A 23467-nucleotide genomic window follows, 5' to 3' on the forward strand; every position below is an offset into this window, starting at 1 on the left:
ATAGTGAGGTGAGTTAGGTGAAGTCCGTCCATTTTTAATTATAAACAAAAAGGAACAGAGTTTCTTGGAAAGATCCTGAGTCCTGACGCTATATCATCTCTCAATTTTATACAATACTGGACATATATATCCTGCTTTAATTATGTGACGATCGATAGTAATTAGTATTTACTATTTAACCGAGCACACTAATTAGTTAAGAAAAAAGTGAAGTGGTATGATTAATGTGTCCTGATTCTGATTCTGTCAAATCAAATCACATTATATAAAAAAAGCAATAGTATTTATCCTCACCAAATTCTTATATATATATAGCTAGTGTGCATATATACCTAATGAAAATCTCCAGCGCAGCGCATTTTTTTGATAAAACTGGAGAGAACTTAAATCTCTGTTGCCCATGCTCCTAGTCCTAGCTAGGTCAATGAAAAATAATCAGTCAATAACAACTCGTTTATCTAGTAATGAATTTAATTTTTGACCCACGAGCAATTGGTTACTTGGCTCCAACTCGATATATATACACACACAGGAGGAGTGATCAAGTTACAACAAGCATTTTTTATATTTTTAAAGTCCAAATCGTCGATCCAAACCGTTAGATGTGATTTCTACAATAAAATGTGCTTGGAGACCAAATTTTACATTTTTTTTGAAATTTTTTTACTATTTATTAATATGGGTACAAAAACTAGTCAAATTCAGACCATTGAATTTTGTACCCATCTTAATAAATAGTAAAAAAATTTCAAAAAATGTAAAATTTGGTCTCCAAGCACATTTTATTGTAGAGATCACATCTAACGGTTTGGATCGACAATTTGGACTTTGAAAATGTAGAAAATGCTTGTTGTAACTTGTTGTAACTCAAAAATTATTGTAACTTGATCCCTCCTCTCTCTCTCTCTATATATATATATATATACTTGATCCCTCCTCTATATATATATATAGAGAGTGTGGCTAATTTGCTACCGGAAGCACTTCGACCGAGGTGCTTCCGGGGTTATATTTTAGTGTGTGATAATCAAACAACAAATCTAAACCGTTAGATGTTCAATCTATTATAAAATCTGCTTGGAGACCAAATTTTACATTTTTTAAAATTTTTTTACTATTTATTAAGATGGTTTGAAAATCGCTGTTTTTATTAAAATTCTGCACCATTAAAAAACAACAATTTCAAACCATCTTAATAAATAGTAAAAAAATTCCAAAAAATGTAAAATTTGGTCTCCAAGCAGATTTTATAATAGATTGAACATCTAACGGTTTAGATTTGTTGTTTGATCATCACACACTAAAATATAATTCCGAAAGCACCTCGGCCGAAGTGCTTCCGATAGCAAATTAGCCTATCTATATATATATATATATATATATAGTTTGAACGCAGCTAGCACGCTGTAAATTACAACGGCCAAGTTGTAGTTGACCTTGACTGTGAATGATTAATTGTATTAAATTTGTAATTCAGCTGGCTAGACTCCCAAGTAGAGTATTAATTATACCCTTAACGGGTATACCCGACCATACCCGCCCGTGCCCGCCGCCCGGGGTACCTGTGCCCGAGCCCGGGTATGGGTCGGGTACTCGGGTACGCAGGTACGGGCAAAAACCAGACCGGACCGGTTTTTTAGGACAAATACCTGACCATACCCTACCCGACCATACCCGTACCCGACTATACCCGTACCCGACTTTACCCTACCCGGGTACCCGTCTACCCTTACCCGTACCCGTACCCTTATTCCTGACCCAAATTCAAACCCCAAATTCAAATTTCCCCCCAAACCCTTAATTTCTATTTTTAAAAATCTGTTTTTTAATTTCTGTTTTTAAAATTCTGTTTTTATTTCTGTTTTTTAATTTCTGTTTTAATTTCTGTTTTTTAATTTCTGTTTTTTTAATTTCTGTTTTTTAATTTCTGTTATTAAAATTCTATTTTTATTTCTGTTTTTTAATTTCTGTTTTTAAAATTCTGTTTTTATTTCTGTTTTTTAATTTCTGTGTTTTAATTTCTGTTTTTTAATTTCTGTTTTTAAAATTCAGTTTTTAATTTCTGTTGATTAATTTCTGTTTTTAAAATTATGTTTTAATTTCTGTTTTGTTTATTTATATTTTATTGTTTTAAAGTAAAAAAAAAAACACATAACAAAAACAGAAAAAAAAAATCAGGAAAGAAAACGGAAAAAAATGAAAAAAAAAACAGCAAAAAAAAAAAAAAAAAAAATACCCGTACCCGCCCTACCCGTCAAGGGTACACGGGTACGGGTATAGGACAGGTAGGGTATGGTTTTTGAAAAAAATATCCGACATACCCGTATCCGTATACCCTAGTAACTGTCATACCTGTACCCGAGACGTACCCGTACCCGTGCCCGGATATACCCGGGGTACCCGTACCCGCCCGACCATTAATACACTACTCCCAAGTATGAATTAATTAATAAAAATTATGCAATTATAGCTTTCACACGTCATATATGCACGTAAGATGGTTGACATCATTTTAAGAACACATCAAGGGGACTTTTTTAAAAAATGTATCTCTTCAATGCAACGAAAATACCAAATTATTTGATGAGGAAAGTACAAAAAAAAACATTCAATTGAGGTATTATTTGTATAGGTTTAATTAAGATAATCACGAGTTTAATTAAGCTTATATTAATATATTAATAAAATATAATTCTCCTTGATGTAACTAATTATGCATACCAGTAAAAGAAATTTAATCAATTGTCAACTTAATTGGGTTCTTTTAAACGCATTGTTCTAAAAAGAAAAGAAAATAACTATAGAAGAAAAATTGATTCTTAGAATGAGATAATTTTTATAAACAATTTATGCATTCCTCAAATTTTTTATATAAATAAATATCTTTTTCAAATTGTAAAAATTCGTACAATATAAAAAAACTCAATCAAATACACGATTCTTTTATAGAAAGTACAAATAATAATAATAATAATAATAATAATAATAATAATAATAATAATAATAATAATAATAATAATAATTTAAAAGTTTCATTGTTGTATGTGTGTGTGTCTGCGCACATATATATATTTACACGTACATATATATGGAGAGTGACTAATAATTTCAGTAGCATATGGACCGAAGTGCTACCGGTCTAACTTCAAAATTTCAAAATTTAAAAAGTCGATTTGAACCGTTCATCTTGTTCTCCATATTAACATGTGCTTAAAGACCAAATTTTACATTTTTCTGAATTTTTTTACTATTTATTAAGCCACTTTGAAAATTGATGATCCAATGGTGACTTCTGATTTTACTGTTTTGTTAAGCCACCGTTGAATCGGCAATTTTCAAAGTGACTTAATAAATAGTAAAAAAAATGTAAAATTTGGTCTCCAAGCACATATTAATATGGAGAACAAGATAAACGGTTCAGATTAACTTTTTGAATTTTGAAATTTCAAATTTAGATCGGTAGCACTTTAGCCCATATGCTACGTACCGAAAACATATTAGTCATTCTCCATATATATGTACATATATGTACATATAGACGTGTATATACCTACATATATATGTATCTGTGTGTGATATGTATATCATATGTTCTTTTTTAGATGAGGATACATCATACATAAATATGAAAAGAATAAGAGTTATTTAATTAGGACAAATTAATAGAGAAAAATTAAAATACGATTCGACATATAAAAGTTAATGACATGAAAGAAATTTCAACTTAAAGATATTGTAGATTTAGGGCCTGTTCGGCCGACAAATGGGAATGGGCGCGGGCACGGGATTTGAACTGAAAAACACTGTTCCCGTGGGAAAAAAAAAATTCAGTTCAACTGAATTTTTTTTTTCCCACGTGAATAGTGAATCGGCCGAACAGGCCCTTAATCAAAAGGAATTGAAACTCTCATCGTGGCCTGAAGTTTGAACGTTGGTCCATGCAGTGTCATTTGTAGCGAGTCACAAATAAATGGGTCTTTCTAAAAGTATATGTGCATGGGCCTGAGACCACAAGGGACTTGTTACACGGTATCACAAGATCAATATTTTGCTTGACCAGAATATCAATATTTATTGTATGCATACTAACTATAATACGGTGTATTTTTGTTTCTTGTTTTGTTTTATAAAAAAAAAAAAAAAAAACTTAAGGGAGGCTATGGTACATGCATAGTGTATATTGGCTTGTGCTATAGAATCAAATTTTTTATTTAAAAATTCTAATGATTGATTCAAACCGCTTAATATTATGATCTCCATATAAATATATACTTATAAATTAAATTTTATATTTTGTAGAGTTTTTTTTTTGTATTTTTCTTTTAGATGAATAGAAAATCACATGATCTGAAAATTTTAGATCATCTAAAAATAATAATTTTTCACCCATCTAAATAAATAGTAAAACAAATTTTAAAAAATATATAATTTATTTAACTAATACATATTAGTTGTTGGTCTCAAAGATACTTAGAGAGGGGTGAATATGACATTTTTAAACTTTGTAATCTAAGTTATAAGTCCCTAGTGTTTTCGAGTTATTTTTGGTGGAAACTCGAATAACTCGGTTCTAAACTAAAATATAATATAATAAAATAAAATAAAATAAAGAATATAGTTTAGAGACACCTGACACCAGAGTTGTTTACAGAGTTCGGCACTAATGCCTACGTCTCCGGAACCCGTGACCTTCGAGATGATGCGCCTTTCTTTACCCAATGAGAAATGAGTACAAGACGGAACCGGTGAGCCCTTACAATCTTCTGGAAAGTCACACGACCCGAGAACGGAATCGACTCACGAGCACTAAAGGCTCAAGGATAACAAAATGAGCAACTAAGGCTCAAAGGATTAATGGTTGATCTCGCATAATTACTCTAAGAGTTGTTGTATTGATTGAATAAGCTTGAGATTGATTATGAGTATTGAAGTTTAAGTGCACAAGCAATAACGGTTTTCTCTAGATCTGAAAATTTAAAATATTAAAGTTGGAGACGGCTAGAGTTTTTGTCCAAACCTTGGCATTGTTTCTATTTATAGAACTGATAAAAACAAGGTAATTTGCCCCGACTGTTGCAACGGTTCATGGACCGTTACAACGGTAGGTCAATTTACATAGGTTTGAAACCCGCAAGAGACCTGCCTATCTTACGAGTGATGCGTCTGCATATGATAATTTTAAACATTATAATTAATTTAGTATAAAGTCAAGTTAGAAGCTATAAAATATGATGTGAACAAAGTGCAACGGACTGGGGGCTGCTGGTTTAGGGCGCTGGGCTTTACTGGACTTTGTTAAGGGGCCCGGGGTACAGGTTAATACTTGTCAGTGCTTTGCTGAACATTGTTAATTTCATTTTTGCTCTTGCACTTTGTTCGTTCGGTCGTTCCCAATTTTGATGAAGGGCTTTCTCTTTCAATTTGTAGTCTCTTTAATTCATATTCAGCCCCTCTTTGGACTACTCATGTTGATGTAGCTAGCCAGCTAGGGTGCCTCCTGTAGAGTGTAGACTGTAGACCTACATCTAATTAATTAAGTATAAAGCTCGGATCTGAAGAGCGAATTTGTAGATGACGGAAGGAGAGAAATTCTGCTACATCGAGTTCCTTTAATTTTACAGCCGTTCTTGTGGCCTCAAAAATTGGAGAAATTGGCTATTTTAGAATTTTGTATGAGCACACTACAAATTTTCCATTAAAAATTCCCGTTCCAACTCTGAATCCTCCCTAATTTTAAAGGGTACGTAGAAATTGCTCTGTTCTTCTCCTCCGTTTTTTCTCTTCTCCGGGTCCGCTATGGAACAAAGAAGAAAGTGAAAGGCACCATGTGCTCTTCGACTGGTGCCTCTGGTTACATTGTGCTGTGGCTCGTCAAGCTCCTTCTCAATCATGGCTACCCCTGTGAGCAACCCCAATTCCATCTGATCTCTTGTTGTCGGATCAGTAGCAATGCAAGGTGCTTCTGATCAAGTTGTTGCTACTCTTTTAGTTTGGTTTTGATGGCAGCACAAAGGAGTGCATATAAGGTGTTTGTTGCATTGCCTAAGACATATGAGGATGTGTTATCTGTTTTGTTCTCAGTTCTTAGGCCTATCAGTTTCTGGTGTGGAGCTAGTCGCAGAGGATGTGATTCTGGTAAAAAGGAAGCACAGACTAAAGACTGGTACCAAAACCGGTACCGCTGGTACTGAGTTTGGAGATGAAGCTGAACTGCACAGCAGGTGGATCAGAAGCAAAGAAAAAAATAAATTTTCTGTTTTCATTTTATATGTACTGTCTTCTAAAATTCTTAGCATGGTCTTTTCCTTTTTGTTTGTATTTACACTTATTTATTGCTCAACTGTATTGAGCTTTGGTTTTGCTTTTTAATTTGTAGTTACTAAACCTTTGTAACTTGTTCAATGAAATCAAATGGGGGCATGACCCACATTTTTTTTCTCAAAAAAAAGACATTGTTGAAGAAATTGTGCAAGTCGTTGCACATATGAAACCAAAACCTTGTCATGATATCAGCTGCAAATAGGTACCGACACGAAATCATTGATATACTTTAATTAGTAAAGAAAAAGAGGATGAGTTAGCCCAAAAAAAGAAATCATTGATATACCTTAATTAGTAAAGAAAAAGGGAATGAGTTAGCTAGTATTGAAATTGAACCAAAAAAAAAACTGAACTATGAATCAATGTCATCTAAAATTGCAGTCATATAACGGATCTGGAATGTGAAACAACAAGCAAAGTGATACGAGAAGCAAATCTATCATTCAAGCTTTGGTTTGTCTCTGACTAAAATCATCAGAGCTATTACCAAACTGCACTTATATTGGTTGATTTAAATTGGCCTTCTTTAGAAAGCCAAATGCCAGATAGTAATTTTGTTGGGAACAAACTTCCTCAATCTGTTGCATGGAGATGCAAAAAGCAAATTGTCATTTCTAAAGAAAAAAAGGGTTGGGGTGAAATGATGAGAGAGATGCCAACAAAAGAATATATGAGATCGTAGAAAAGATTGGGAGTAGAAACGGAATTGGGATTACAGGAGTCGCGAACCACGATCAACGGATCAATGAGGAGCTTGCCGAACCACGACGCAATGCAACCAGAGACTTCTGAGTTTGAGAAGGGCGATGGAGCGCGCACGGTGTCTTCAACTTTTTCTTTGGTTCTATAGCGGACCGGGAGAAGTATAAGAACGAGTACCAAAAAGAGGCCGTTAATCAACCGAAGAAATTAAAATTAGATCCAATGGTTGTTTTGGTCATCGGACGGTCGGACCCAACCCAAGCTGCTCCCACATTAGTTCTAAATTATCAATGATATGCTTGAATGAGTATCAATTAACCAATAATCTAAATAATTAACTTTTCATCAAATAATATAGCAATGCACACATAGCAAATTCACACCGATTACAAACTTAAAACATTTACAAAGAGTCCAAATAATGTCATAACGTTATAATTTCAGCTTAAGTTATAACGAGTTAGTTTTTGCTATTTCAAAGTTCAAACAGTCAGTTAATTATAATGCTAAATTTATAACTTGAGCTAAATTTATAATGCTATAACATTAGCGATAATTTAACAAACATAACAGTTAATTAAAAAAATCAAATATAATAAAAATTTTAAATATATTTTACATATATGTTATTGAACAAATATAAATCTTTACAATTGAAGTTCATATAATTTTGGTATCGTTTGACGATTCATTAAAGATCGTGAATTTTAAATCGTTGATAATACCAAGTCGTTTGATGTACGGTGAAACATGCATCGAGTTTTATCATTTTTATTGAGATAATATTTATATAATATCATTAAAATAAAAAAAAATTGTCAAATTATGCCCTCCATAAGAAAAAGAAGTAATTATCTAGCGTTTGACGTGTCTATTTTTCGGTTAAACAATGAACTGGCTATACTCAATAACTCAAATGTACTACTAGAAAAAAAAAATTGTTACATAACTAATTACAAAAATAGCAAAGAGTCGTCGGTAGCGCTAAATTGTTTCCGTTTTTACAAGGATTTACTACTTTAATTAGTTAGAATTAGAACAAACGATCTCACGAGGGATAATTCCCGTGGGGGTTTGTTAGAGATACACACGCCTCTCTACTCCTCTCCAGTTATATATACAAATTTTGAGTACACGATTAACCGATTCGCAATCTTGTGCTAAAAATAATGAAATGGATAAGTCCAGTTTAATTAACCGTAGGAATGGATGATACAAAGAGACACAAGTCGGTTTGAATTCCTGTTTTTTTTTTTCTTTCTTTTTGATTTCCTTAATTGTATTTTCAAAACCTTTCTCTTCTCTCCCTCTTTTGTGCAGTGTACGCCACACCAGCGGTTTCCCTTTTTACACGAACCACTTCTCAATGCACCGCATTATCTCCTATTAAACCCCAAATTAATTAATCTCTCTCTCGATCACCCCTTTCTCGATTGAAAAAGATCCGGTATTTGATCATGGAGGCGCATGATTCATTGCATGAGATAGAGAACGAAAGCGATAACGACGAAGTCGGGGGTCCTTCTCAGAAAAAGACTAGAACCAGAGGCCACTGGACTCCAGTTGAAGATCAAAAGCTCACGCGACTAGTCACAGAGCATGGCGCGCAGAATTGGAATCTAGTCGCTGAGCATCTCGAGGGTCGAACAGGTAGCAACAAAAGCAAGCAATTTTTTAAGTGTTTTTTTTTTTATTTTCTGTACGATTTGAATTGATTTTGGGTGCTTTTGCATAATCAGGGAAGAGTTGTAGGCTGAGGTGGCACAACCAACTCGACCCGAGAATCTGCAAAGCGGCTTTTACTGAAATCGAGGATGAGCAATTACTTGCGGCGCACGAAATATATGGAAGAAAATGGTCTCTGATTGCAAAACTGTTTCCTGGCCGAACCGACAATGCCGTGAAAAACCAGTGGCACGTGTTAATGGCGAGAAAGAGGAGAGATGAAGAAGCCGGTGGTGCAAAAAGGATGAGAGAAATTGACTGGAGATATGTCGGGTGTCATGCTCGGCAAATAAGTATCGGGTGCAGCTCGAGTAGTGGTGAGTCAGTTGTAACTGCTAACAATATCGAGCCAGTTTTTGTTAGCACCGATCTCTCTCTCAGTTCAAGCTTCTTTCAAGGTATTCTGTTTGTTCCAGTTTTTCTTAGTAGATACTTTTAGGATTAGAATATGTTGATTTAGGTTGTTCGTTGGTTAGAGATTGATACTATTTGGTAAAATCATTTTCTATATTTATCTATTGGAATTTTGAATATGTATTTAGATTAGGATTTAAAGAGGTACACAACCCATATAATCGTTTTCTGGTTTACAAGGGAAATTTCGCATATAATTATGAAAATTCTCAAAATGCATATTTAAATACATAGATTTTGGGTTAATGAAATCTGAAATGAGACTATCAAAGATTTTCAATTCTCAAAATGCATATTCTAAATACAATTGAGCACACCACCATTTTTCTATATTACTTATATTTCATCTTATATTGTTGGATGAAAAAGATTTGATTTGACATAAAAAAAGATAAGAAATTATTCTAATTTTGCTTTCTTTTTGTTTAATTTACAGGTCGTGCTGAAAGATCAACTACCATGGGAGTTCGCAGTAATTCTCCTATGTCAACTGGTACAGAATTCTGTACCAATTTGAACAAGCCTGAGGTCTTGGCAGTACAATTGTCTCCGGATGTTACAGAGAACGAGGTGACTGTGCCATTCATTGATTTTATGGGTGTTGGATCCATTTAATATGAATGTTCAATTCATCAAATAAATTTCATGCTCTATAATGAGAATGCAATATTATACAGAGAAGTGAAGGGAGATCAAGAGAGATGAGAGAGCAAGGAGAAATTAAATTATCTTGGAAGTACAATTTTGGTTAGATATTTGAACAATGCTTGTTGTTTTTGTTCATCTTTTTGTTAATGATTATTACAAAGGAGCAAACAAGTTTTGAGAAATGTTTTAGATTATTACAAAGGAGCTAATTAGTGTTTAGTTAACTTCGTTGAGGCTTAAAATGCATAAGAAGTCTTAATTAGCAAATTTAAACTTTGTTTCGTATAATATTTACCATCCTTATTGCTAATAAAAATAAACTTTAGTCGAACCGAATGATTGTACCATTCCAAACAAATCTTGCCCTGATTTTGGTCGATGCTTTGATTGCAAGCTCTATAGTGTTTTTCTTTGCTCATTGATTGGTTAGCCATAGCATATGAATTGGCTTGGTAACCTCTTTTTGACCTCTAGATATACATGATAATGTTTTTTTTTATAGCATGTTGTCTAATGGTAAATGTTTTGCACTCATAATACTTTTGATTAATTAAGTACATAATGGCATACTGTATATTGTTTTCATTTAAAAACTTGTGTGTTATTACTTTGAAAATAATTCTATCTGATGACAGACAGCAGAAAAGGAACATTGTTATTACAATCTATAAATTATCCGAAAACATTATATATTCTGTTGAAATGGTGGCATGTACAGAAACAAATATCACACATTGTATGTTGATTTGGTGTGAATTCAACTCAATGCTGCTTATTATATTTGCAACTTTAGCAAAGCATCATTCTCTCATTATATGGAGGCAGTTATGGTCTCTATCAGCTGTTTTTCCCAGCAACACATCTGGGCCAGTGATCTAAACTCAACGGCTCAGATCTAATCAATGTAATGCATTGCAAATTTGCAACAGAAGATGTGGAACCGTTGTTTGTGGATTGGTACGGTACGGCATGCATGTTGTGGGGTTGTACTGAAAAAGGGTGCAATGCAAAGGTGAAGTTGTTAGACCATATATATATATATATGTTGGGGTTGCACAAAAATGAAGTTGTTATGTTTCACCAAAATCATGTCTAATTGGCTTGAACTACATATATATGTTGGAAAAATGCCATATCAACTTTTTGTAGGGACGGAATCTGAGGTTGATTATTGCAATAATGTGCATGAAAGTGTTATGCGATGTAAGATGGCATATATCACGCATTTGATTGGAACTTGGTTAGGTTTCAAAAGTGCATCTGCTTTGGCAAAAACAGTACTATTTTACTTTACAAGAGAAGATCCATCTTTAAGAAGTGCTTTTCTTGGCAGCTAGCTAGCAAGAAAACCAGAAAAAGATGTTAGTAGTTTAATTTATATGTAGACTAGATATGCATATGGTTACATGCATCACTATTTGATCTAGAAGGTTACAATTAGTTTTTCAAAAGTAAATACAAAATAGTTCATAGAAAAAATTAGAGCAAAAGGGGCATAATCACATGCATCAGGTTTAAAATAATTCGCAGTATAAACACAATTAATTAATTAATCTCAAAGTAGATATTATTTTTGCTTGTTATATATATATGTGTATGATATCAAATTGGAAGTCTTAATTTTAACATTTTCATCAAGTGAAAATAATTTTGACAACTAACTGTCTTTAGTTAATTTCAAGCTCATCATTTGTATCCTCAACAATTAATGCACACTTGATTATTTCATAATATACATTGAATTATTACAAAATACACTCGTGACTATTGTCAAATATACACTTAATTTCCTATTTCCATTAAATATATAATGGTTTGACAGTTGCATTTTGATCAAGTGAAAATAATTTTGATAGGTGCTTTAGTTTCAAGCTCATCTTTTGAACCCTAAAAAATACGCACACTTGATTATTTCATAATGTACATTTGATGTTTTAGATATGCATACTTATTATTTTGCAATGTACATTTAATTATTGCAAAATACACTTGTGGTTACAAGTTCATCGATCTTTTGAACCCTAAAAAATACACACTTGATTATTTCATAATGTACATTTGATGTTTTGAATATCCACGCTCATTATTTCAGAATGTACATTTAATTATTACAAAAATACATTCATGATTACAAGTTCATCATTTGAACCCTAAAAAAAAAAAAAATGCAAACTTGATTATTTCAGAATTTACATTTGATGTTTTAGATATCCACATTCATTATTTCAGAATGTACATTTAATTATTACACAATACGCTCGTGGTTATTGCAAAATATACACTTTCCTATCTCGATCGGTTAAATTAATATATATATTTATTGACAACTGTATTGTATTTTGATCAAGTAAAAATAATTTTGACATCTGTCTTTTATTAGTTTCAAGCTCATCATTTAGAACCTCAGAAATGTACACTTAATTATTTCAGAATGTATGCTTGGTGTTTCAAATATCCACACTTATTATTCCAATAATCTCTAAATTATACATTTAGCTATTACATAATGCATACATAGCTATTACATGATGTTCACTTAATAAATATATATTTCTTATTCAGTTTTTTTTTCTTCTTAAAGTTAGATAAAAATAATTGGAAGAAGATTTCTTGGAGGGGAGAACTTGAGTATAATATCCCAAAAGATAAAATCGCCGGTAGCTACTAGAAAAAAATTAAATACAGAGAAAGCCCAAGAAAATATAAAGACTCAAGATTAGAAACTTTACACTGAAAAGAGAGATTAGAAATTGTAGACTGAAACGGTACAATTGGGCCCAACATTTACCCATTAGAAACTTTGGACTCAAGAGATAGAATTAGGCCCAAGTAAAGCCCAATAATGCCTTTCTCATGTTCAACGCCTCTTCAGAACAAAATGGCCCCGAGTTTTGTCAGAACTACTACTTTGCCATTCTTCTGTCATTCAATTCAACCCTCTCCTCTCCTCTCCTCTCCTCTGGCCCCGTCGTGTGGGAGAGATTTGTGCTCAGCAAAACCGAGGAGATTCGAAGCTGAAGCGATAGAACTTGAATTTGATCACCACATCTTTATTCTCCAGGTTTGTGATTTTGATCTCGTTTGAACTAATCAAAGTTCTGATCGTACAATTGTCGAAATTAAATTGGAGATCTGACCGATTTCGCCTATTTATTCGTTCAATTTTTGGGCAGGATGAAGGGAACAAAGGCAGGTAAAGTAATGGCGATTTTCTTAATGGTAGCTCAAATTGCTCAAGTGCTTTCATTACCTACCACAGCTCCAGCGTTTCTCTGGACCCCTCACGATTATGGGTACTTATCTCATTTGATTAGTTTGCAAACTTCTGCATTTTGAGTTGGATTTGTTCGTTATTGGTTTCAACCTGAGATGCTTTTTCTTAATTCGAATAAATAGCCTGAAAAGATTTTTCTAAGTTCGGAATCTGAGCAGTCAATGGAGTATCCTTTTGGGGGCTCGATCTATAATTATTTAGACTATCAGTATGCTATTAAGTTACTTAACCACTGAAAAGTGCAATTGATTTGTATGAAAGGAAAAATAATACAGAAATTACAACCAAACTATCATGTATTAACTAATTGTTATTCGTTTCATCAGATTATCTTATGATGGCGCTAAGGATATGGTTAATTACCAGACAATTTCCTCAAAAGATCTTGCCAAATCTGTTTTTGATGAAGCCGGTTGGTCAAATATAGTTGTGAGTACTCTCCTCCTATTACTTAATATACTAAAGTAGCTTGATACTATAATTTTTTCATACTATGATTTCTTTAATCAAACACACAAACTTCTATAAATATATTTCACTGAAACTGTTTGGCTTATATTTTCTCATTTCCTATCAGTGTACTGGAGAGAATGGCCATGCCAAGGTGGATCTTGCTCTTGTTTTTATCGGCAGAAAGGTACTTATCTTCTCTTGTGTTGTGTTTTGTGTGTGTGTGTGTTTTGTTTATTTTCTTTTAAGTTTCACTATAAGTTTGTTTCTTTATGACTATTCTGACTTGATATCTTGCAGTTGCACTCATCAGACCTATCTAAAAATAAGCAACAGGATCCCATACTCACAGAGACCTTGAAGGTAAATACTTATACTATTAGTAATGATGTTTTCTTTTCTAGTTTTTAAACAAGTGTAAACCAGGTATGTTGGTTCTGGATTTCAGTACTGGGGGTTGTTTTCCTACCACTTAATTTTTTCTATTGGCAAGAATTTGGTTTCAAAGCAGCACAGTACCTGGCATAGTACCAAGTACCACTGCTGTTATCTAATGCATGATTTTTGGGAAGAGTTTGGCTTGGAAATAGCATAATACCAGCCCCACTGCATACCAGTGCTGTTATTTAATTACTGGTATATGGTTCTTAGTTGTGACACAGGTTGACTTGGAAATAACAGAATACCAGCCCCACTACGTACCAGTGCTGCTATTTACTTACTGGCATATGGTTCTTAGTAGTGGCACTTGTTTTATGTATTTCTTTTGACGTGTTTCAGATGTCATTTACAAGCTCCAATTTTTCAATGGCTTTTCCTTATGTGGCTACATCTAACGGAGAGGAAACTGTACAAAATGCATTGGTAACAGAATTCTCTGAGAAATGTGGCCAGGGTTTTGGTGATAGCCTTGTAATTAATGACGTTGATAAAGTCCAGGTATTTACTTATGAAGCACGCTTCATTGCTATATGTATTTAACTTTGTAGGGATATCATATGAAATTTTTTTATTTAAAATTTATAATATATCAAATGAATTATTATGAGCTTCTTTTGTAATGATGCACTTTGTTCCTTATATATGGAATATCATTGACTCAGAATTGCAAAACAAGGGGACCAGTTTATCCTGAAATAATATGGTTTTTTTAACTATGAAAATGAATTTCAGGAATATGTTGCTCACACTATGGAAAGGACCGAGAAGGAGAAAACAGATGTCATTTTGTATAGTAATGACGGCCTCAAGGAACTAAACGGTGGTAAATTAGAAGGTAAAGCTCGATTAAAAAGATTTATCTGTACAACATTCTTTTTTCAAAATTGTACTTGTTATATTACCCATTTTGCTATGAAAATATTTTTCTTGTTAGTGGACAAACACCAGAACTGTGGTCTACTCAAAAGTAATTATCTATTTTAACTGTTTTGCGTTAACTCTCCCAAGTTTGTTATTGACTAGTTTTTATTAGAGTTAGCAAAAAGATGTTAAGATATTTGATATAGTGCACCTACATGTTAAGATAATTTTGGGTGCCTATTGCAATTGAAAATGCTGGGTATGAAGTGCAAATTATGAGGAGGTTCCAATGCCTACATCTTTTGTGCCATCGTGCCTCCATTTTTAAATTTTTTAATAACTCAAAATTTAAAACTTAAATGTCAAAATAAACCGTTAGATATGAGCTACATCATTTTATCTATGAGCATGTAAAAGATTATGGCATTTCAACTTTGTTTTGTTTGTTATCAAGAGTTTTTAAAAATACACTAATATGGATAATTTCTGGACGTTGATTTTTCAACTTATTGATTCACTTGAAAACAAAATTGAAAAATGATAATTTTTATGTGCATATAGAGAAAATAACATAGATCACATCTAATGGTTTTATTATGACGTTTATGTTTTAAATTTTAAGTTATTAAAGTTTTAAAAATTGAGGCATGGAGGCACAAAAAATGGAGGCATTTGAACCCTCCTCATATGAGATATATTAGACAACAAAATATTGGGTGTGAATTGCAAAAGTCCAGTTTTCAATAGTCGGATGTCAGCTAGTAAACTGTACTAGTATACCTGGCCATACTGGGCTGATTTATGTTCTCTGTTTTTTGTTTATTGCTGTTGTTCCTTATTTGTATTTTTATCTCCATCGCTGATATTGTGTCAAAATAAAATATTAAAAAGAGAGAAGTTAGGTTTCCTGGTTCTACAATATCATACAGGACTCAAATATGTTAAGCATCAAGTGCTATTTATTTATTTTTATACTAATTTCCATTTATTTTATTGTTTAAATCAGGTGAGATTTTGTCAGAACTTGTGAGCGTGTTAGAGAAGTCTGGTGCCAGGTACACATTCCTTTATGTCTCTGAGCCATACAACCACGGTCGGCATGGCACTCGCGCACCATTGGCTAGGTTTCTTGAAGAAACCAATACCAGCAGTTCATCTAAAACAACAAAATGTGATGAATTATGCAAACTCAAGGCCTCACTTCTTGAAGGATTGTTTGTTGTAAGTCAACCTTTCTGACATTTTTAGTATATGCAAAGAGCACCCAACAATTTGAAGATATTTTTACATATTACAATAACATTTAGAAGTGTCCAGAAATATATAAGTGTTCTCCTAAATAAAGAGTGCCTCTTCTTACAAAGGCCAAGTGGCCAATGTCAATCCAGATGCTGAGTTTTGTATACCAAGTTCATGATCAGTAGGGGTGTTCATCAGTTCGGTTCGGTTAAAACCGAAATAAAATAGGCAAACCAAAGTTTTATTCGGTTTTCAAAAATAGAACCGAACCGACCGAATTAACCTTACCGACCGAATTAACCTTACCAACCGATTAAAATCGAACCAATGTAAATTTCGGTTTGTTCGGTTTAACCAAACAAACCAAAGTTTTTTTTTTTTTTGGTTTGTACATGCCCCTAGGCCCATTACAAAACTTTGCTAAGTTCCAAATATTAAAGCTGCTAAGTTACAAAACATTGCTAAGATTTCATTGATGGAAAGACAGATTACAGTAACTGTTTACCAGAAAAACTGAAAGAAGAAAAACAGGAATGAAAAACTACCTACTGGCATGTATGCTTAGTGCCACAGTACTCAGTTAGGTATTGCAAATGGAAAATAAGAACATGAGTGAAATCTAACTTAGAATAAAATGAAAAATACATAAGTAAAAGAAGTGGGGTGAATTTGCATAGTCCCCATGTTGTCAGCTCTGGGTTGGGTCTCTAGAACTCAAACTGCACCTTCATAGGTGAAGAATTTTGTTGTAGCTTTGTTTGATTGTTTCCCATTAAGTGATGCCCTCGTGATAAATTCAACAACTCATGATAGATAGGATTGCCGTGAGCAATTGAAGTCATTCATCAAATTGGAAGGTCCAATCGGAGAGAGAGAAGGATTGAAAGAGCATCGATTTTGTGCTTTTCAGTCCCTGCGTAATTTGGAAGGAGCATTAATTTTGTGCGATTCTGTGTTAGAGGGATTGCAAGAGAGAGAGAAAGAGGAAGAGATAAACAGAGAAAGCTCGGGAGAGAGAGAGGAGTGTGACCGAGCAGGTAGCTAGCGTAGTGGGAGGTACAGATAGGTTGTGGCCACGCACGGAAAGTCGCTGCTGCGACAGTAGAGAGAGAGAGAGAGAGATAAGACGCGAAGCTGATGCTCGTGATTACGCAAAGACTTCGGTCGGTTCGGTTAACTTGAGTTTTAGAAATTAAAAACCGAACCAATTTAGATAAACCGAATAACATCACAATTTAAACCGAACCAATTAAACTTAAAAACCGAACCATTTGAATTCAAGTTTTTCGGTTCGGTTAAAAACCAAATAAACCGGACCCGATGAACACCCCTAATGATCAGTAGTTATGTCTACTTGGTGCTTTTCAAACATGAAAAATTAATGTCGGACTTGTGGTTCACACTGCATTTTTTGGTGTACCTTACAAATGACTCTTTAATAATTTTTGGTATGTGCATTATTTGTTTTATAATATTTCAGGCAATAACATTGCTGATAATATTGATCTCGGGTCTCTGCTGTATGATGGGGATTGACACCCCTTCAAGATTTGAAACACCCCAAGAATAGCTTGATTCCAGAGAAAGCAATTGTAGAGGGCATCTCTTTTGAGAGATGGTAATGGCTCGGTTTATTGAATGCTTTATTTGTTGATATGTATATTTTGCCCCCTTGTGATCATTTACAATGGTTTTGGTTTTGTTGTAAAAGTGCCACTGTCTAAGATGAGACATTTGTCAGACTTTAGCATTAGATTTTTTGTCAATGCCCCTTTTGAATAAGAGATTATGTAAAACCTTCACATATTTTGAACTTTTTTAATAATTGTTTTGTTTCATCTCCCGGCTTGTAATTCAGTTGCTGGTACCAATTCACATGACTATATAATTTTTTTTTTTTTTTTTCTTTAATGCTATCTTTGCTTAATTGCACCTATACTTTCAATCTTTATGTGTGGTACCAAATACTTCGATTATTGAAGTAATGTTCATTAATAAATGTACCAATTGTAGTTGCACCCATAGTTACAAATGAATTATTTGGGTTCTGTTCGGCGATATCAAAAATTCGTGATTCGGGTATAATTCGGGTATAATTCGGGAATGATTCGGAATTATTCGGATCAGAAATTTCAGTCGTGCAAAGGAGTAAAAAAATAATTGTTCTTGGAAAAATTCAGGAAAAATTCGTGAAAAATTCGTAAAATTCGGGAATTATTCGGGTTTAATTCGGTCAAAGTTCGGTCAACCGAATAATTCGGTGTTCGGTTCGGCATCACCCCAAAAAAGAATTAAACGGGTATAATTTGGATATAATTCAAGTATCTTGTCACTATGGTTGCACCTACACTGTTAATTCTTTATGAGATTAAATTATGGTCTCATCTCACTTTCAAATCAATTGGATTATGGGCTGAGGTTATTTTGAGCTCCGAAACCAAGTTTTATTTCGTTTGGTGCTTATCAGAACTTGGGACCATTTCGGTCAAAAAAATTGGTTTGGTTTGGTTTAGTTTATTTTTATCTTGTGCGTGAGTCATTTTAATTTGTTTGGACCATGTTTGGATAATGGTTTAGTCAAATTAACTTTGGGTGCGTCTCGTGTTACGTTTTTCTCGGGTTTATGCCGCTCTGTGTTTGAAATTATAGCATGTTTTTGTTTTTGTTTTTCCTATTTGCTGATTTTATTGGACTTGAGTTTTTGGTCCTGAATTTAATTTCAACCAATTTTTAGTACAGTCATATTTCAATTTCATGAGATATATTTGCAGGTTATGGGTTAGACTTTGGTAAATTGATATATAGCATAGGTATATTAATTGTAACAGGATGGATCCAATAACAATGTTTATTGAAGTATCCTTATGTTACAATCTGTTGCTTTATTGATTTAGTTTTAAAATTCTAAATAACTATTTGAAAAATGGATCTTATACTACCTCACTAACAATGCATATAAATAAAATATATATATATATTACTAGAGTTTGTTTATTACAAAATCAAATTAAATTGCAATTGAAATTAATTATGTCTAACTTTCTTTTTTCGCTTTTTGACCATGAACCAGATGAATCCCCAAATTTATAATTGTTGCTGCGTAAGTATTGTTTGTGAGATAGAACAATATTATAAGCTTGAGTTTATCACTTGAAAATTTAGATTTGAAATGTCGTCCCTTTTTTTGCAAAAAAAAAAGAAAAAGAAAAAAAAAGTGTTGTGATAAGAGGATAGAAAGGAAAAGTTTTTATTTGATCATTCTTTTTGAGAAACTTTTGTGTTTTGTCAATTGCTTGAGTTTATCATTTCAATTTATAATTTTTGCTTGAGATAGAGCATTTTGCTACTTGTTTCATTACATAATTAAGAAGAAGTTGATGAAAGACAAAGTATGAACTTTCTTCTTTTAGGAAAGCTATTAATTTGGCCATTCTTTAATAATTAAAGATAATGTAAAAGGAATAATAATGTTGAATTGTTGACCAGAAATATACTAACTAAGAAATTAAGGAAGATGATATATTTCCTTTTTGAAGGCAAAAAGTGTTAATTTGTCAATCACACATATCATGTGTCAATGAATTAAGACGCAACAAATTAAATACATGATGGAAATGGGGCCACATCACTACCACTCAAGATTAGCATACGTACTTGATGCAAGAGCCTAACATATATATATATATGACCTAATGACTATGCATGCTTTCATGTACTATTTAAATCAAATAATTATAATACATGACCAGATGGCCTAGTTCAATTTGGCAATAGCTTCTAATTAAAGAAATTAATTAAACCTTTTTTCTTGCTTGACCAATGACCAGTCATAATTCTTTTTGTAGCACTAATAGGCGATCGAGGTTGGTCACACTTTACGGCCTCTAGATCTTTTAAAGGTGTTAATTTATTGTGATCGATGTGCTTTTGTATCTTAGTACAGTGTGATACATAAAGGTTTTTTGCAAGTTGCTACAATATGATTAATTACAACTGATGATTTTCAAATTGTCGGTACCAAAGGAACCAATGGGTTACGTTGCAGAAATGATGCCAGCCAGATGTTATAATTTTGGGTTAATTTATTGGAACACATGTCATTGTATTGTTGGTATCTATCTACTTCATGCTTTGAATCATGAAACAATAATGGAGTAATTTGGATATAGCTTCCAAACTGAACCCTTTTTTTTTTTTTAAATTATATTTTTGGAGAATTTGGTGATAGCTTCCAAATTGAATTTTTTAGCATGTGAACTAATTATCTAGCTATCTGATAGTCAGATGTAGTAGTGGTCATTTTCAACTTTGCACCTACAAATGACAACCAACAATTTAAACTCAAAGATCGATGTTGAAAACGCCAATTTCCAACTCATTCACTTGATTTAATTTCAACATGCATCATTAATTAATTGCCTCAATATCTTCATTTTTGGTACCAATATAAGTTTTTTTTTTCTTTTAAAGAGTTAGAGATTAAACCATCCAACGGTCTAATATATATATAAAAAAAATTATTTGGATTTCAAATTTTACGATCTTTCACATAAAAATATTATGTTTTTATTTGTCATTAAACTAAAAAATTAATGGTTCTCGGTATCAACGCAAGTTGAAGCATTAATTATTAGATTTAAAACAAAGTTGCAATTACACAAGTCGACAAAAATATAAGGAGAAATAAGGTATTGACAATTGACAGTAACTTAATTTAGTCAAAATTAAAAATCAATAGAAGCATTATTAGATTCAAAACAAAGTTACAATTACACAAGTCGACAAAAATGTAAGGAAAAAGAAGGTATTGATAATTGACAGCAAATTTAGTCGAAATTTAAAATCAAAATTGCGGACAAATTTTAAGTCAACGAAGTATTGGGTTCTTAATTAATTGTGGCACGTGCAGATAGACTTTTTCTTTATTTTAGTTATTTTTTTTCTTTTTTCTCTGGTTCGTTTGGCGCAGCCACTTGTTCGATCCGTTAAAAAGATCGTTATCACGAAAGGCTAGCTATCAATAGTTGAGGTCGAAATAATTTGAAATTTTGTATGGTTGAAATTTGAAAGGTTTTAAGTGATCAAGGCTTATTAATAAGTCTTTCCAAGTTATATATATATATATATATATATATTTTTTTTGTTAAAACAGTTTAACCGAACTATATATAGGAAATTCATGCTCAACATAAAAATAATAATAAACTGAGTCATCACCCTTGTAGTTTATAATATATTTAGCCACATGCATTATTATAATATTACTTTGAATTGGTGTAATTTTATACTATGGACTATATATAATTTGTAGATATATGTTATTCAAATTCAGCTAGTATATATATATTGAATACAAGATGGATATTTTATGTTTATGATATATGTGAACAATTAAATATAGTTTTAGTTTTCACAAAATCTAAAGTGTGTACTTTAATCAAGTTATTACCACCACTTCAATTAGATTTTAATTAATGCTTATATTGTTTTATCGCTAGATCTATATATGCTTGTGCTTAATTAATTCCAACTATATTTCGCTGTACATGGATCTAAAATCCACCAACCTATATATATATATATATATATATATATATATATATATATGCTAATTGGTCTAAGGATCAGCACTTGAACGATGCAGTCCCCTTCGATCGGTACCTCTGCTTGATATGGCTGGAGGGCATATATATATATATCAGAGGTACTATACCGGTGATAGTACGTGGCATGGAACTTGTTTGCACAAATATATATATCATGTCTGTTTAAACAGGGAAGGAAACGTGGCGCCGCTTGCACAGCTAATTACCAAATTATACATGAAAAATATACGTAGTTTTCTTTTTTTTCTTTCTTTTCTTTTTTTTTTTAAAAAAGAAAAGAAAAAGAAGAAGAAGATAAATATAGAGGTTTAATTAGCCTTGTAATTTTCAATATTTGTAATGAACTCTCTAGATTCAGATTTTGAACTTGCGATATTTCACACGAAGGATATATATATTATCTTTTATCACTAGATCAAATTAAGGCCGACTCTATGATTTATATGTAGTTTTTAATTTTCATATTTTCATTGATGTAGTCTAACTTTTCTTTTCTATTGGCTTATTGGGTTGGGGGAGTGATATCTTAAAATAATATATATCTTGTAGTCTACAAATATATATGTATGATAAAATCAACTGTAGAAATATATTTAATAGAGCCCATAAAATTTCTAGTTCTCCATAAATATTTAGAATAAAATAATAGGATGTAGCAACATAATATTAAAATATTTTGGCTAAGTTTTCATGAATGTAGAATAATTTTAAAAGTAAGTATAAATAGAGGTGGATATATATATAATGGAACTTCACATGTAATGAAGAAACCAAGCAAACCAATAATAAGAGAGAATTGAGAAAAAGTTTAAGAGCAAATTAACTTGTGTCCTCTCTCTTCCACATACTATCTCAAACACTATAAAATAAATTAACACAAATAACTTTAATTCCTCTCAAATTATTCATAACTATATGTGCTAGCTATAATTAGAGTTTCAAAATTTCGGAACATAATATATATTAAATTCTCAATTCACCAAATTTCTCCTGTATATATTAGTTACATAATATATCGAGGTCTTTGCCAAGATTAAAAATCATGTTCAAATTATTTGGATAAGTAATTTGAATTTATGCATGCTCACTTTTTTTGACTTGTTGTGCACTGATTTAGCATGCGCGTTTGTATTAAAAGCGAGATGGAAAGCGAAATTCTTCTAGCTAGCTAGCTTCTCTGGCTAGTGTATTTATATTTGATTACATATTTCAACCAAATAACTGTACACGCTTTTTCGCTGTATGCTCTCTATAATTCACTTATTACACATGTTTTAATTAATGAATTAGTATAATTGTTCTTCACATTTTGGCGATATCATGTACTTAACCAAAATTTTACAGTACGTTGTTATCTTAACTTTAACAACAATTTACAATTTTATGATTTCATGTCTGACCCTTCAACATTAATTTGTGGGTCCGGTCCGCACACAGCACATCTGATCAGCCTCCGCTAACTATATATTATTATTGGAAAAATAAATAAATTTATATTGATACAACTTTCAGTGCAATAATAAAAATCTCTTTTTTCTAAAGTAGTAGTCCGGTACGGAAATCATTGGTTTATATATCCTGTTGCAACGCGTTTTTGACCTTTGGATTTACCTAAAAGAAGACTTTTTCACTCTATCTATGTAAATTTATGGTATATATTTCATCATATATATATATATATATATATACACACATATATATATGCATGTTCGGTTATTTTTTATTACAATATATAGATTACATGCATGAACATTCATAATGATGACAATAGAATATATTCATGCAT

General features: G+C 32.3%; 2 protein-coding genes across 2 annotated transcripts; both read left to right on the forward strand.

The window, feature by feature from the left end:
• Nucleotides 1–8401: 8401 nt before the first annotated feature.
• On the forward strand, nucleotides 8402–10196 carry LOC144575053 (uncharacterized). Its single transcript, XM_078325176.1, has 3 exons — nucleotides 8402–8673; nucleotides 8763–9146; nucleotides 9599–10196. The coding sequence occupies exons 1-3, from the start codon at nucleotides 8481–8483 to the stop codon at nucleotides 9775–9777; spliced, it is 756 nt and encodes a 251-aa protein (XP_078181302.1). The 5' UTR covers nucleotides 8402–8480; the 3' UTR covers nucleotides 9778–10196.
• Nucleotides 10197–12685: 2489 nt separating this feature from the next.
• LOC144574478 (2-C-methyl-D-erythritol 4-phosphate cytidylyltransferase) lies at nucleotides 12686–17913 on the forward strand. Its single transcript, XM_078324434.1, has 9 exons — nucleotides 12686–12871; nucleotides 12984–13103; nucleotides 13411–13513; nucleotides 13662–13721; nucleotides 13835–13897; nucleotides 14315–14473; nucleotides 14708–14810; nucleotides 15843–16057; nucleotides 17556–17913. The coding sequence occupies exons 2-9, from the start codon at nucleotides 12985–12987 to the stop codon at nucleotides 17643–17645; spliced, it is 912 nt and encodes a 303-aa protein (XP_078180560.1). The 5' UTR covers nucleotides 12686–12871; nucleotide 12984; the 3' UTR covers nucleotides 17646–17913.
• The last annotated feature ends 5554 nt before the right edge of the window (nucleotides 17914–23467 follow it).

The sequence above is a fragment of the Carex rostrata genome, chromosome 23 (assembly GCF_964058835.1).
Source record: "Carex rostrata chromosome 23, lpCarRost1.2, whole genome shotgun sequence".
In the NCBI taxonomy this organism is placed as follows: Eukaryota; Viridiplantae; Streptophyta; class Magnoliopsida; order Poales; family Cyperaceae; genus Carex; species Carex rostrata.